The 14,407-nt window shown below is 45.4% G+C and overlaps 1 protein-coding gene across 1 annotated transcript in view; it reads left to right on the top strand.

Moving 5' to 3' along the window:
* Positions 1-14,407, top strand: part of MVB12B (multivesicular body subunit 12B) — a 59,135-nt gene that overhangs the window by 20,072 nt on the left and 24,656 nt on the right. Inside the window, exon 7 of the mRNA XM_054393432.1 lies at positions 12,836-12,933. Coding sequence (XP_054249407.1) covers positions 12,836-12,933 — 98 coding nt within the window. The remainder of the gene's footprint in view (positions 1-12,835; positions 12,934-14,407) is intronic.

The following is a 14,407-nucleotide window of genomic DNA, read 5'->3' as shown; positions in this document are numbered from 1 at the left end:
GGGTTTTGCTTAATTAAGTGAACACATCTCTTTGCACTAGGCACTTGGCATACTGCAGATACATTTACAGTATTACAATAACTGTTGAGAGCTCGAATTTCAAAGGAGAGAGCAGAGGGGAATTCCAGGGGGATGGGTTTGTATGCAAAGGTCATTGTATCATATGGGTGGAAAATACTCTTGTCCTTTAGAGTCTTAGTTTACAGATCACATTAGAGAGTGATGCTTTTAAACTGCTGTAAACTGTTCCTGAAGAAGCTGTAGTGTATCTCTTTAAGGCAAGTGTGCACGTTTGAGCCTTCATCCATGACCCAGACTTAAATCTACTGTCTTACAGTGGCTCTTTGAGCTCTCCAAAGCATTTGGGCATTTCTTTCTCTGAGAGTTTTGCAGGGTTGCCTGCCATGCCATGGCACACTGCTTGCTGTTCTGTGCTGTCAGGTACACTGCAGGCAGAGATGCTGTCTTGCTTCTCAAACAGAGATGGAGGCAAAAGCGATGAAAAGCCAGCAGTCTTCTGGAGATTTCAGCCTGTCCCGCTGGGAGCTGGTACGTTGTTTTGAAGCTCCACTGGACATAAGCTACATGTTAGCACAGGCCATGCAAGATCAGGGAAAAAGATGTCTTGATTTTAGAGCACAGATCTTCATTTTCTGTCTGCAAGAAAATCCTGCCTGGGCAGGTTTCCACAATAAAGAGAAAAAATTATCATAGCAAGAGAATGTCAATGACGGCCCTTAATCACTAAGTGTGGAAGGGTCACTTTATGGCTGAGCAGGGAAGGCTGCAGAGCAGCGTCAGAGCTGTTGGGAACGGGGCCAAAATTAGAGCTCCGAGCATCAGTGACAGTCTGAAAAAGAAGTGTTTACAAGGCTTATATATTTTATAACCTCTTGTTGTACGGTTTATGGTTTACAATGGCTGCAAGGAAATTGGATCAGTTTTGTTTTACTTGCCAAATAAAGCAAATGTCAAAATAGTCAATATAAAATGTATTCTAATTTGGCTGAGTTAAAACAGCCAGTATGCAGTAGAATAATTGAATGTTACATTAATGCCTCCTAGTAAAAACCACCTGTCTGTAGCCAGCTCCACTCTCATGCCCTATGTATGATTTACAGGTAACTTTTACACCACCAGCCTGATCATTCAAAGCATCTTTCATGTCTTTTTTTTTTACTCTGATTATTTATTATCCAATATATTTTTTAAGAAATAGAAATGTATATAAAGGTGCACCCTGCAAATATTTCATTATCACAGGGAACACATATTGTTTGAAAGCTTTTTCTAATACTTCATCAGCAACGTAAGTTACTCAACACATAATGTTTGTGGAAGATTGTAGTCACAAGTAACCTCTTATCTTTACATCACCATAGGGAGATGAGATTACACTGGTAGCCAGTTTGCTGCTCTGTTCCATGTTGGTATATCCTGAAAGGAACAGCAGTGAGTTACTCTGCTGCTGCCATGAGTGCTAAGTGAAAGTCAGTGAGCAGTGCTGAACAGAGAACACTGTAGAGATTCTGCCATTAGGCTGGTCAGATATTTAAGCTATTCTCTTCCACTGCTGTCTAGCATTAGAAAATAATTTTACATCAAGAGGGTGTGCTTGGGTACTTCAGAACAATTGTTAGCACTGGATGTGAACTAGAGCAGTAAAACACACCAGTGAGCTTCTGCACAGCAAAACCTTCCTAAGCCAAAGGTCTTTTTACTGTGGGACAAGTTGATTTCTGCACGAGCCATGCTTCCTTTTCTGATCCATGACACAAGTTACTGCTGGCAGTGGATGGCAGCACATCAGAGTTTCGTCATGTGTCAGAGGTTTGACCTCCACAGCTTGTTCCACGTCAGCATTGCTGCTTCTGCCGCTTGTCACAGGGCTGTGGCTTGCAGTCAGAGCTGCACAAGGGGAGGCTTTGTTTGACATGATGCTGGACTGCATATGTTATTTTTTCAGCCATTTCTTCTTAGTGTTTCCTACTACAGGCATCTGGCTTAATGGTCTCTAAGGGAGCCCTGCACCTCTCAGTGAGGGTGGCACGCTGCACTGTGGAGCACGACTGTGCCGTTGTGCAAGGCATGAAGCCACTTTACTGTCTTTTCTCTCTAAATTCTGTGACAGTTTCTTGGCACTAATGGCAGCCTGGAGAAATGCACTTGCGGTTTCCCGTCCTAGAAGGCTGCTACTAAAGAACTTCTGTTGACTTGACTCACCAGTGGGAGTTCAGTGTACCTTTCCTCAGTACCTCTGCTTAGTGTTCAGGGCCTGCACTTTCCAGACTCACTTTGGGGAACAAGAAAGGAATCCTTTCCCAAAAGAGATGGTAACAGCTCACCTGCCCTTTGTGCTTATGCTTCATCCAGCTTGTGGATGAGTGATTGCCGGTGCATGGGCTGAGAACTTGGAGGCAGGTACAGGTCACAAGCGTTTGCGCAGCATCCTGGGAGTTTAGGCCTTCCATGCATCAGACTGTTGGAGCAGACTAGAGTAGGAGTCGTGTGATGTTCTCTTTCAGTCCAGTTTCAGCCTCTTGGGAGCAAGTCCCTGACTCTGAATGCATGAAGTGCCAACCTTGAACTATCCTACCTTGCGGCTGCCTACATGATGGCTCCAGTCACAGTCACTGTGCTTAGTGAGCCTGTGTGGCTCCTGTGGTTTGGGAAGTGTGTTTTGCATCCCTTCCAGAGGTGCTTTAGGAGTCTCTGCCACTGTCATTCAAACAGCCCTCTCACAATTTGTCAGCTGTGAGCAAGATGTCAGTCAGTGCTGCTGAAGTGTGTTTTACAGTGACAGACATAATTGCACTTAACTTTTTGCGTGGATGTTATCAATCTGTGATGGATACTTTGGGAAATGGAGCACTCTGATTGCAGATGATGTGTCACAGGCATTTAATCTTCCTTTCGGAGAAACCAGGATTCAGTCACAACTTTTACTTGTTGATGTCAGGTTTTGAAAATGTAGATTCGTGCTGACCCTGGGAATTGTTCAGTCATTTAGTTTGCAAGGCTGTCATCTGAAAGGTTAATGGCTTACTAGAGAGAAGGAAGATCTTGCTGCAATCCACTTATATTCCTATCCTGCCTTAGCATGGCTGGGTGCTCAGTCTTCAGGTTCAGAAGGGCAGAACTCCTCTGGCTGCCTTCCTGGGGTGCCTGTGGCACATCTCCATGGCTGCTCTAATTGAGAAGCCTGAGCTCCTGCCATCTGTGAGACTGAGCAGCAAGTCAGTTGTGCATGCTCTGGACTGACCAGAAAGGTACATGGGTGATCAAAAAAGTGCCAGCCCCGAGTGCTTTACTTTCCAAGCATGCCTGATGACCAGGAGAAGGTGGCAGTACTAGCAGGACGTCTGGCCTGGCCAGGCCTGGAGAGGCAGTGGCATTGGAGCACTGCAGCTCAGGAAGGAGCTGCCATTGTGGTGGTCAGCAGTGGGGAATGCCAAGTGACTCTGTTGGTTTTCTGGCATGTGGGGCTCCTGGAGCAGCCAGACATGAGCTGTAGTGGGCACCAACAGGAGGAGGGATCAGTTTGCAGAGCCAGAGAAAGAGAATTGGGAGAGGGGTGGCTGTTTTCCTAGTGATGAGCTGCTAGTGCAGTGCAGCTGCCCACAGAGCACAAACCAGCTGGATAGAAAGGGCACAGTTTGCTCCTGGTTAGCAAGGCAAAGCAGCTGGGCTGGTCTTGAGAAGTCATGGGCAGTGAGTGTCGTGTAAGCTGGAGCATGGCAGCCTGCCATGGTCAGGGGGAGCCACGCAAAGCCTCTCAGGCTCAGGGAGTTTTGTGTCCAGATGGGCAGTATGAAATGCCTTCTTCAGGCAGGCAAGCATCCAGGCTGCTGGTGCTGGCCCAGCTGGGACAGGCAGTGGGTTCTCTGTGCCACCTGGATGAAGGGGCTGCAGGCAGGATACCAGCCACTGCAGCATCTCCAGCATGGCTCAGGGTCCCATACCAGGCTCTCCTAAGGAGGTGGCTATCCTGCTGGGCTCTGCCCCAGCTCAGGAGCAATGCTGGGGAATAGAGCAATATGTGCACTCTCCCTGCTGCCTGTCTCCTTCCTGAGGTCCAGGCTCAGACAGAGAGGGGCTCTGCACTGTGGGAGACTGAGAGCCTCAGCATATATCGCCTGTGCTTGTACCTCCTGCCTGATCTATGTGGTTAATAACCACAGAACCAGCTCACTTGTGCTGCAGCTCACACCCCTGGCAGCTGCAGGTCTGCAGAGGCTGGCAGCTGTCCTTCCCTGCCGTCCATGCTCTGGGCACAGTAGATCTGTGCCTACCAAATGCTTGGGTCTTGAAATCCTGATCTGGCAGGAGTGTTGCACTGGGGAAGTGCTGCTCTGGTTTTGATAAGAAGATAACAATTGCCCTATTTAAACTCCAGAAATAAGAACAGGATGTGTAAATTTTCCTCCTGTGCTACCAATTACCTTTTAAATAGCTATGCTGTCCCTCCTTGGAAAAGGGAAATGATTTGCTCCTGTTCCTCTGCTCCCAGCAGAGCTTCATGTTAAGGAATGTAAGAATTTCCTTTCTGGGCAGAGAAGTCTGATTTCTCAAATTGATTTATTAATAGTGTTTGAACTTTGTCATGTAAGCTTGGGAAGTGATCAGTGTGTGGCTTTCTGCTGGAGGCTGATGATGTGCAATAGGTGGCAGCTAATAAAGCAGCACCAAGAGCCTGCATGGTGGAGCTTGCTCTGACTGTGAGCCAGTCTTGCTCTGTGCAGTGGGTTTGGTAGAGGGAAGGGGAAAGCCTTTTACCTCCCTGTTTTTTAAGTAATGATATTATTTTGGAATAACTATTTTTTTTTCCCTTTAAGATGTTTAAAATAGATTTTATGGAGAGTCTGTAGAAGAAAAGATTCCAGGGTTTCATTGCTTTTCTGTTCTGGTGTGGAACAAAGCCAAGGCTTCAGGAAGCTGCTGTGGCCCAGAGACAGATACCACTGCTATCCTGATGGCCAGGGTGCTTTCACAGAGTCAGGGGCATCTGCTTCAGAGTCCCTTGTCTGAACCAAATGTTACCAAATGAAGAGTACTTTGGGATGGATCTTTCTGATCTGACTGGAAACTGCACAGAGAAACATTGCCAGCAGATCTCTGACAGTCTGAGCCTTTCTACAAAATGCTTCCTTTTTGACAGAATTGCATTTGTTGATCTATTTCATCAACAAAGCTTCTCCTTTACAACTAGTAAAACATAATCTTTGGCTTGAACACTCAAATCCCTTGTATTGTGAAGTACAGCACGATATTCCCAGTTTTTAAATTACATACCCTGTGAGAGGCCAAGGATGGTGCAAGGGATGGGTTCACATCACAGTAGCTATGGGTAAAATACCCAGGGAGGTTTAAACAGTAAGTTGGAGCTTGAAGGAAGTGTTTCCATAGATCCTTTCCAGTGGGTATGGCAAGAAGCAGAATTTAAAGATGAAATGCCTGCGATGTCTGCACACCATGCAGATCTGAACATGATGATTGGCTTGAGTGGGTAAGGGGTGCTGGCATACATTTATCCAGAGTCTGTTTTCCATAAGGAATTTGTTATGAAACTGCACTGACCGTATGGCTCGCATCCAACTCAGCTGGATGAAGACGTGCAAAAATTGGTCACAGTCCAGTGTGCCTCAGTGGTAGAAAATGATGATTAGGAAAAAATGTTTAAACAGTGTGAGTGGTTTCCAGGCACAAGAATCCCTTGTTGAGGCTGAGAGAGAGAGACATTAACTGTAGTTAGAAGAAGGCTGATTGATTTAGCTGATTTTGAGGATCCATTAAAATTTGGGGAGTGCTGTAAGTGAAGAGGCTTCCGTCTCTGTAGGGTCATTTTTCTTTATAGAGCCCTGTTGCTGGTATAGTAATATTCCTGGAGGCCTGTTTTCTTTGGGGTATAGCATAGGTCATTAAGTACAAACCGAAGGTATTCATTCAAAGAAGCCCTGTACTCAGTTGTTAAATAAGCCCTGGGGGGGAATCGAACATTTTTTCCCTAAAACTTCACCGTTGTCTGCTATTTAATATGATCTCTGCCACTGTTGATTTGTAATCTGTGCTTTCACCCTGAAGTGCATGTGGTTGTGTTCAGATATTTCCTTCTTTAAATCAATCACTTTCACCATTTTCCAAAACACTTCTGGAGTTTATTGCTTTTAGTAAAGTGTTTGGACTGTCATTATTTATTACTGGCAAAGTGCTGACAATGTGCTCTTCCCAAATGAGTCTTTATGTGGAATATTTGTTTAGCAGGTTTTGCAGGGGAGGTGTCGCTGCTCCCCACAGTCTGGGCTGTGCCATGCCAGCAGCACCCGAGTGCTGGGGGGTTGGGCAGGACCTACCCTTGGCCCCCAGCAAGGGACTTGCCTCCAAGAGATGCCTCTCATCAAATATGTGAGAGCCTGGGCTTTGTTGTGCTGATTAATTTGACGGAATTTAAAATCCTAACCGAGGAAGCTTACACTGTGTGTAATTTATCTTTTTGGAGTATTTCTGCTGTTTGGCAATTTTTCCCTACTGCTTCATTATCTGAAAACTCCTGACTCTGGAGAGTAGCTGGTGAAGGATGTGGAAAGCTGTGCTCTTCCCGCTGCAGCCTCCTGAGACGCCGTGCTGCTCATCTCAGACAACCACTTCATAAGCACTTCATGCTTACAGTATGAGGCCTTCCTTCTTTGATGCAGTCCTCTGCCTATAACAATTTAATGGGCTACAGCTCAGACTTTCAAGCAGTGTAAATTAAACTTGTTGGGTTTTTTCTATTGTTTGGCAGCTGTTCTATCCTGGTTACCAAAGTCCTCTGATCTAAATTAATCCCTGTATAGGAGAAGCTGCAGGAGCTTCATTCTGCATTAAGCCTTACATTTTGGGTTGCTGCTCTGCAGTAGATCATGCTTCCTTGTTAGCATCATTGGGGTTTGTTCCATTCAGCTGGTGATTGCTTCAGCTTTGACAGAACAGCACAGCATCACTTTCCCCATCTCTCAGGCGTGGTCATTGCAGGAGGGGATGCACAGAGGCATGCTGCATGTAGTGCATTGAGTACATGTGCTGTAGGCAGGCCTTCTTCCCTTCCTGCAGCTGGGAAAATTAAACTGGTAAATCTAAAAGTGGAAAGAGTCACTCACTCCTTTTTCATTCTCTTGTGCATTTGGGCTTTTATAAAATCTGAATCTGGCACCACCAGCTCTCATTGATTTGGGGGGAAACAGGATATTTTAGTAGCTTGGAATGAGATGAAATGCTTGCAAAGTCCATATGTTGCTTGTTTTAGGGAAAGGGTCAGGAAGGTTTTAGAAAGTATTTAAATATTTGGTTTACACGATTAGAATAGATTGTCTGGAATGAAGTCCATTACCCGAGGTGATTCTTGCCTCACAGTTTTGTTTTTCATTGCAGTTCTTTGGAGTATGAGGTAGGTGTTCTGGCATCACACAGTAAAAGTTAAGGACTGTGAATAAATACTGTAGATGGGGTTTTGGACACCACTGGAGCCACAGATATCTCCTATGGTGCTGTTTGTTAGCTGCAGTTTGGAAAATGCATTTTGGTAGAGCGAGTAGTTGCTGAGGGGTCCTCTGACGTCTGTTAGTGAAACTCCAGCAGCTCGTTTCTTAAAAATGGGCTTTTTCCTCCCTCCACAGGCAAAGCTTTCAAGTTGGATTACATTTCCTGAGAGCTGCAGCCTGAGACTGACTTCTTGTAGGTGTGTTTTCAGCTTGGAATTTAATTGTTCTGTCCTCAGTTTTCCCTGAGATAGGATGTTCACATAATCCATTGATAGTGGAAGATGGGATTCTTTTTATTTGGAGGTATTCCTATGAGACTGCAATTTTTGCAGCACTCTGTTTGAAATAAATTGCAGTCATGACAGTGGTACATCAAAGCACAGGACAATTCCAGTCTGCAGCATGAGGTGTGGTTTCTAATATCTGATAATGTGGGGCAGTTCTTAAAAGTGTTGCTTGATCTCTATCCCATGCTTATCTGTCCAGTTGGAAAGCAAAAACTTCATGTTGTCCTTTTGCAGTGCATTGTTGATACTTTTCTCTGAATTATGAAGCATCCTTTGATATCTGGTATTTCCCCTTGTGATACTCTGATACTTCTTAAGAGGACTTGCTCCCTAACTTCAAAAGCAGTTCATTGCTTTCCTGCAGACAGTTATTAATAACTGATTTGGAAGTGTTGGGCATTCTGGGGCCTGTTTTATGGGAGTTTCTCACCAGAAAAAAATATTCAAGAAGTGACCATAATGCAGACAGACCTCAGACTGCCTTTGCTTGCATGTGAAGGATCTCTCATCATGTGCTGCTTCCATTGCTGTCTCGTAGACTTGTTTTCTAGATTTAATAACTAAAAGAGAAGCTGAAGTGAAGAGAGTAATTAAACCTACCCTGTCCTGAACTGTGCTGCTGCAGTTGTTTCATCATAAATTGCCTGGAAATTATTGTCTGCTGGGGAAAAATATTTTTTTTGTATTTAACCCATGCTGGAACAGTGTGGTTTTGACTTTGGGATTGGAAAGAGCAGGCTGGAGCCCTGATGGCTGGCCTCCACGGGCTCAGCCTCTCCATCCACCCCAGCAGCACAAAATTCACTTCATTGCTTTTGTTTGATGGGGAGGAAGAAAATTGCTTTTTGGTGACAGTTCAGAAGGAAAATAATTGGCATGGGGATAGTTAATGTGAGTTGCCATTCCTTAACACTCGAGATTCCACTAAAGTACTAATAATTACTGTTAATATCTTTCAGTGGAAACTTTGAGAGTAAAGGAGCACTGGTTGAAGCAGTATTTAACGGCGTGCTGCTGGCATGATAAGAATGCAAATAAGTGTTATTAGCCTAATGATTTTGCTGTCACCATGGCTGTGCAGCAGTAGTGTTGTGAATATGTCATGCAGTACCCGTGAATTTGGAAAGTGTGTCAAAACACAACTTCAATTAGTTTGCTCTAATTATGGCTCTAGAGAGTTCATAACTATATCACTCCTCATTAAAAGAGATTTTTCTTATATGGATTAGTACAGCACATAAAGGGATATTTGAGTGGTCTGAGGCAGAGCTGTGCAGAGGGAAGGTGTCTGTGGTGTGGCAGGAGGTGTGGTGGGTCCAGAGCAGTGCTGAGGTTCCTGTCCAGGGAGCTCCCAGTGGAGGGCTGGGAAACCTCCTGTTCAGGGCAGGCAGTACTGGCTGGCTGCGCTTTGGTGTCCCTCAGTGGGTGATTCTGGGCAGGCTCTTCAGTTTAAAAAGAAGCAAACAAACAAACAAAAAACCCCAACCCAAACAAACAGGGGGGGAAAAAAAGCCAAAACCAACAAAGAGAAACCACAAGAGCCCTGGGAGGAACCACACTTGATGCTGAAATGGAGATCTGGCCTGAAAGCTTTGCTCTGATAAAGGTCGAGGAGCGTAGGCAGTCAGAAGTGTGTGTCAGTCTGGCATCTCAGAGGAGCCCTGCAGGGTGCCAAACATCCATGTACCTTTCCAGGGTATTTGTGATGTCTTTTAAATGCTGGCTGGCTGTGTTGCCTCAGCAGGTTCTTCTTGCCTTGCAGAACAGGGAAAAGATTCTTGTGCTCACAGGTGAGCAGTTGGCGAAGGGTTAAAGTAGTAATTGTTTAAATCTTTTAGGCTTTCCTCCCAGTTCTGTGATAATTTGATGAAGAACTTCACCCTAATTAAATATTCAAATTAGGAATAAGTGTCAATATGGCTTCCCATTGCCTGGAATGATGATTAATTGTATTCAAAACTCTAGTGGCCGCTGTAATCTAAACCAAACCGTTGTTCTTGATTATTTCTGCAACACATTTGCCATGTTTTTGTTTTAAAATTTAAACTAGTAATTGATTTGCCATATGCCGCAGAGCTGCACATACTTCCACGATATGTGTTTAGGAACTTGGGGACTTTGTAATTGGGATTTTCTTGCTTTCAATGGAAGGTGGGGTTTTTTGTGGTTTTTTTTTTGGTTTTTTTTTTGTCTTCTACAATGTAAAATGATTTGGCTTTCACAACACATAAGGAAAATGCGTTATGCAATCAACTTAGTAGGTATAAGTTATATAGATCCTGGCCAAAGTTTGCATTAATTTAAAATAAATTAGACTTTGTTTCCCCTTTCTTCCCTACGATGTCATGCTGTTAAAGAGAAGGGGAAGGAGTGAGCTGGTCTCCTTTTAGCAGTCGCTGCCTTCTGTCTTGTGGTTTTGCAGCTAAATGTTCTTCTTGGAGAGACCTGGCTTTCCTTTCTACTGCACAGTGGGAGTAATGAAATGCTATTTGTCTCAGAAATGGGCAGTGTCCATGGAAATGGGGGACAGACACACAGGCTCTTGTTTCCAAACCACTCATAGCAGCTGACATCCAGGCCCTTTCCACCCCAGTTGTGTCAGGCTGGTGTCAGCAGCATCTGAACTGGCGCTTTCAAGCCCAGGAGTGGTGGCAGGGGAACCTGCCCACCGAGGTGTGCACCCCACACGTAGCCTGTGCAGCTCCCCCTGCCACAAGGGAGCATCTCTGTGTGTATTTGAACTGGCGTGACTGAAATGAGAGCAAATGGGATGCCCTGGGGAGCTGGGCAGTGAGGTCTGGATTCATGGGTGTGTGGTGAGGATCCCTTGGCTGGCAAGCGATTAATTCTCATTCCATGCATAGAACATGTGCACTACTTTAGCATCTGGCACTTGTGAAGCGCTTGCAGGAGCTGCCATGCATCCTGGTAGCAACTGGGGTCTTGGTTCAGAAAGTCTTTTGCAAACCAAGGTTTCAGAGCTTTACTAGAAGGCTGCTGCATGCGCTTGAGGGGGACCGACAGTTCCATTGTGGTGCTTGCACAGACCCTGGCTGTGGGACTGTCCCTGCTGTCCTCTGTCTGGGGGGATGCTTGTCACCTCCCTCCCAGCCTCTGTGGTGGCCCGGCCAGCTTGATGCCAGGTCATGGAACAGGGCTGGCCAGAGTGACAAGGGTCAGCCTCTCCTGCAGCAGAAGCTGGCTGAAACTTAAAATACTTTGTTCAGAACTGGATCTGCTTTTGTTACTTCCAAAACAATTCCTGCTGTTTCGTTTGGGGTGAAGAAAGTGGTCCCTTGTACTAACAAGAGAAATTCAAAAGTCTTCCTGTTAGTTGTTTCAGTGCCTCAAAAGTATTTTTGGATACTGCTATTAAAAAACAAATGAAAAGCCTGTAATGCCTACAGGCAGTGGTCTTCTGTTTTAAAGTGTGTTCATGACAAACCTGCCTCTGCTCACAGAGTCTCATATGGATTGTGTTTTAAACAGCTAACTGTTAGCCAAATTCAAAAATGTTTTCACACCATCTTTTTTTGGTTAGGAATAGCTTCAGGAAGCATAAGCAAACTCAAACTGATGTTTGCTTTTTCTTATTTTATCAATGATGTTCACCATCAGCTGCATTAAGGGCTAAAAATACATAGTTCTCCACAAAACGTGTCCTGTTTTTAAAGGCAGATAATTTCCAGATGATTTGCTGGGTAGCTAAAACCTGCTGGCTAACACTGTGGATTCGATGCTGTGCTGGAGAGGACACAAGGCCCTTTCTCACAGGCAGGATGTTTGGGAGGGAACACAAAGGCTGCCTTGTTTTCCTGGCACGAGGGTGCTGCCAAAGCTCTGGCCAGGTCTGGTAGCTCTCCCTCCTGTGAAATGGTAGCTGCTGTTTTGCCCTCATGCTGCACTAAGCCTCCCTATGAAGAGGGAGCATCTTCATTAGGTGTGGCAGTGTGGTCCAGAAGATGAATGATAACATTTTGTAAAAATTCACACAGACCTGGGATCAGCATTAGAGAAATACAGATTTGAATTAAAAGGGTAAAGTCTGAGTTTCTCATCAAAGCATAGAAATCTGTGGGCTATCAATAATCATTACTAGCAATAAAGTCTTTTCTTGTGGCAGAGTTATCAGTGTTGCTCTGTGGCTGGGTGGTTTGACAGGCAGTGTGATAGCAGGGGCAGAGCCATGGATGCATGGTGAGCAGCCCTGCTCATGCTGTCCTAAGCCCAGAGATCTCATGACCAGGCAACTTTGAGCTGTGTCCTGCTGGGTAGGGAGTTGATACTGCTTTTGTTTCCTGCTTAAAGGGCTGTTGGCCCATCCTCCATGCAGAACAGCTTCAGGCTCTGGTAGCTCCAGCCTTAGGGCCAGAGAAGAGCAGGGCTTAGTGGTTGTTGCACCCTTTCCTCCCACACCATGCATTCCTGGGAAGGTCACCTACCTTGTTTTCTAGCCTGTGTCCAGGCTTGCAAGTAAGCTTTCCTCACAGTAAGCTCTGAGCCACTGAGAATAGTTCCAGCTTCACTTCCATGAGCTCCCTTTACTCCTATTTATAGGAAAATTTAATGGAAGATGTAAAAATATCTCTGATGCAGGAATTCTATGCAGAGCGTTGGTGGGAGGGAGGGAGTAGTTTACTGCTGCAGCCAGAGATGAAGTTTGGCTTCTCTGTCCTCAGGGGCTGGTGTAGGGGAGCCCAACATGTGCATCCCCTCTGCCTCTGCAGCACTTCTGTTGTTGGCCAAGTCCTGGTGTTCAATGGGGCAGAGGGGGCTTGTGCTGGTGTGGATGGTCTTGCTCACAGCTGGACTGAGGAGCAGGTTAAGCAGAACCACTCTTGAGTGTTATGGCCGAGTCACAACTTCAGCTTCTTCATGGTATTTGAGGCCCACTCAGCTTGTACAAACAATGTTAAAATTGATATTTGCTCCTTAACCTGACAGGAATCATCAGGCAAGAGTGGGCTGTGAAGGCAGCAGCATCTTCTGCTCTGAAGTGACATCATCATGTTTCCCATCTCTCTTCCTCAGGCACATCTCGCTGACACTCCCTGCCAGTTTTCGAGGGAAAAGTCACAGCACTCGCCTGGACCTGGAGCACCAGCACTCAAATTTGTATGCCATATCAGGTGAGCTGGCACATGCCATGGTTCCTCTGCTCCTCTGTGTAATCAGAAGTGTAACCAAGTGAAGCGGCCCTGCTCGTGCAGCCAGCCAGGTGTGTGGTACCCAGGAAATGCACATCCAGCTTCTCAGTGCCATGTAAAAGTGTCAAGAGGAGAAGGGGTGCAGAGAGACCCCAGAAAAAGCCCAGACATGCATGTTACTGGCAGCAAATGTTACTGATCATTAGGGAGATCACAGCTCTGGGGGAGGGATGCTGCTGCCTACAAAGCTGCTGGGTGAGAGCTTTGATGGAAAGCAGCACTGCCACAAACTTTGCTCTTGATCTTTTTCATGATCTTCACAGGTGAGTCACAAGAGACACCTCTGCCTGTTTCATGGGAAGGTTTGTTTTGGACTGGGGAAAATTTAAAATAAGATGTTAGGATGTGGGGAGGGGGAGAGTTCTGCAGTATTTTGAAGAAGCATGTGCTTGCACATGCACACTTAGTCTCTCTAGGCTGCAGCATTCTGTCTGTTCACTGTTCCAGACTGTTTTACAAATGCTAGAGCTAGCGATAGTTTTCAGATGTTGATGTAGAAAAAACTTACCAATGAATAATTAAGCTGGTCTTTATTTTTGACTAATACTAGTCTGCAGGAAAAAAGTGTATTTAAAGAGAGGAGTCAGGATCAAGCCCATTCCTTCACCATACAGGTACTTGTTACTATGCTTCAGGACCACCCAGTGGGTTTGTTTTGGAGCTGGGGACCCTGTCAGCTGTCCCTGACAGCTCTGTTCCTGTGGAGAAGGTCCTATGCTTAAGTGTTTCCTGTCTTGAAGGAAGAGTGAGCTAAAAAGGAACATAGCCTAGTTTCTCAGAACCCCAGGAAGATGCCTCTGAGAGTGAGAGGCAGGGAGTTGTTCTACAGAGTTGTATCTCATGGGGTCAGTCACTCCTGGTTGTGCCAAGAGCTGTGTGGTCTGGAAGCTATTTGTGAACCACAGCAAAAGGACTTTTGGTCCTACAAACTAAAGAAAAATGTTAAATGCAGCTGTGGCACAACAGTGCATCTCACCTGCCTCTTCTTTTAGGAGGCCAGCTCCTGTTCTGTGCTTCAGCTGAATTGTGCTGGGGTGCAGGAGAGTTTTCCTTAGAATTACTTTTTTTTTTTTTTTTTTTGAGTAACATTACACTGAGCAAATATTGTCATAGACATGGTAGAATCAAACATCCTCAGTTCTCTCTCTATGTCATTTTTGCCAAAGGAGTAAAATGCTGGCTTTAAACCTCACTCTGTCAAAGCCTATTGAAAGTACAGTCCTGTCATCTGGCTGAAGGAGGCTTTCAGCACAGTTTGGAAAGCCACAGAAAGCAGGAGTGGATTCAGTGAGCTGTACAATAGGCAGTGCTTCTGCATAATCAGGGAAGAGAAGATGGCAAAAATGTGCCATTCACAGGTTCTTGCTTTTAATAGTGAGTGACAATTCTAACATGG

Source organism: Indicator indicator, chromosome 28 (assembly GCF_027791375.1).
Source record: "Indicator indicator isolate 239-I01 chromosome 28, UM_Iind_1.1, whole genome shotgun sequence".
Taxonomy (NCBI): Eukaryota; Metazoa; Chordata; class Aves; order Piciformes; family Indicatoridae; genus Indicator; species Indicator indicator.
The sequence above is the reverse complement of the archived record's forward strand: the minus strand, read 5'-3'. Positions and strand labels throughout refer to the sequence as shown.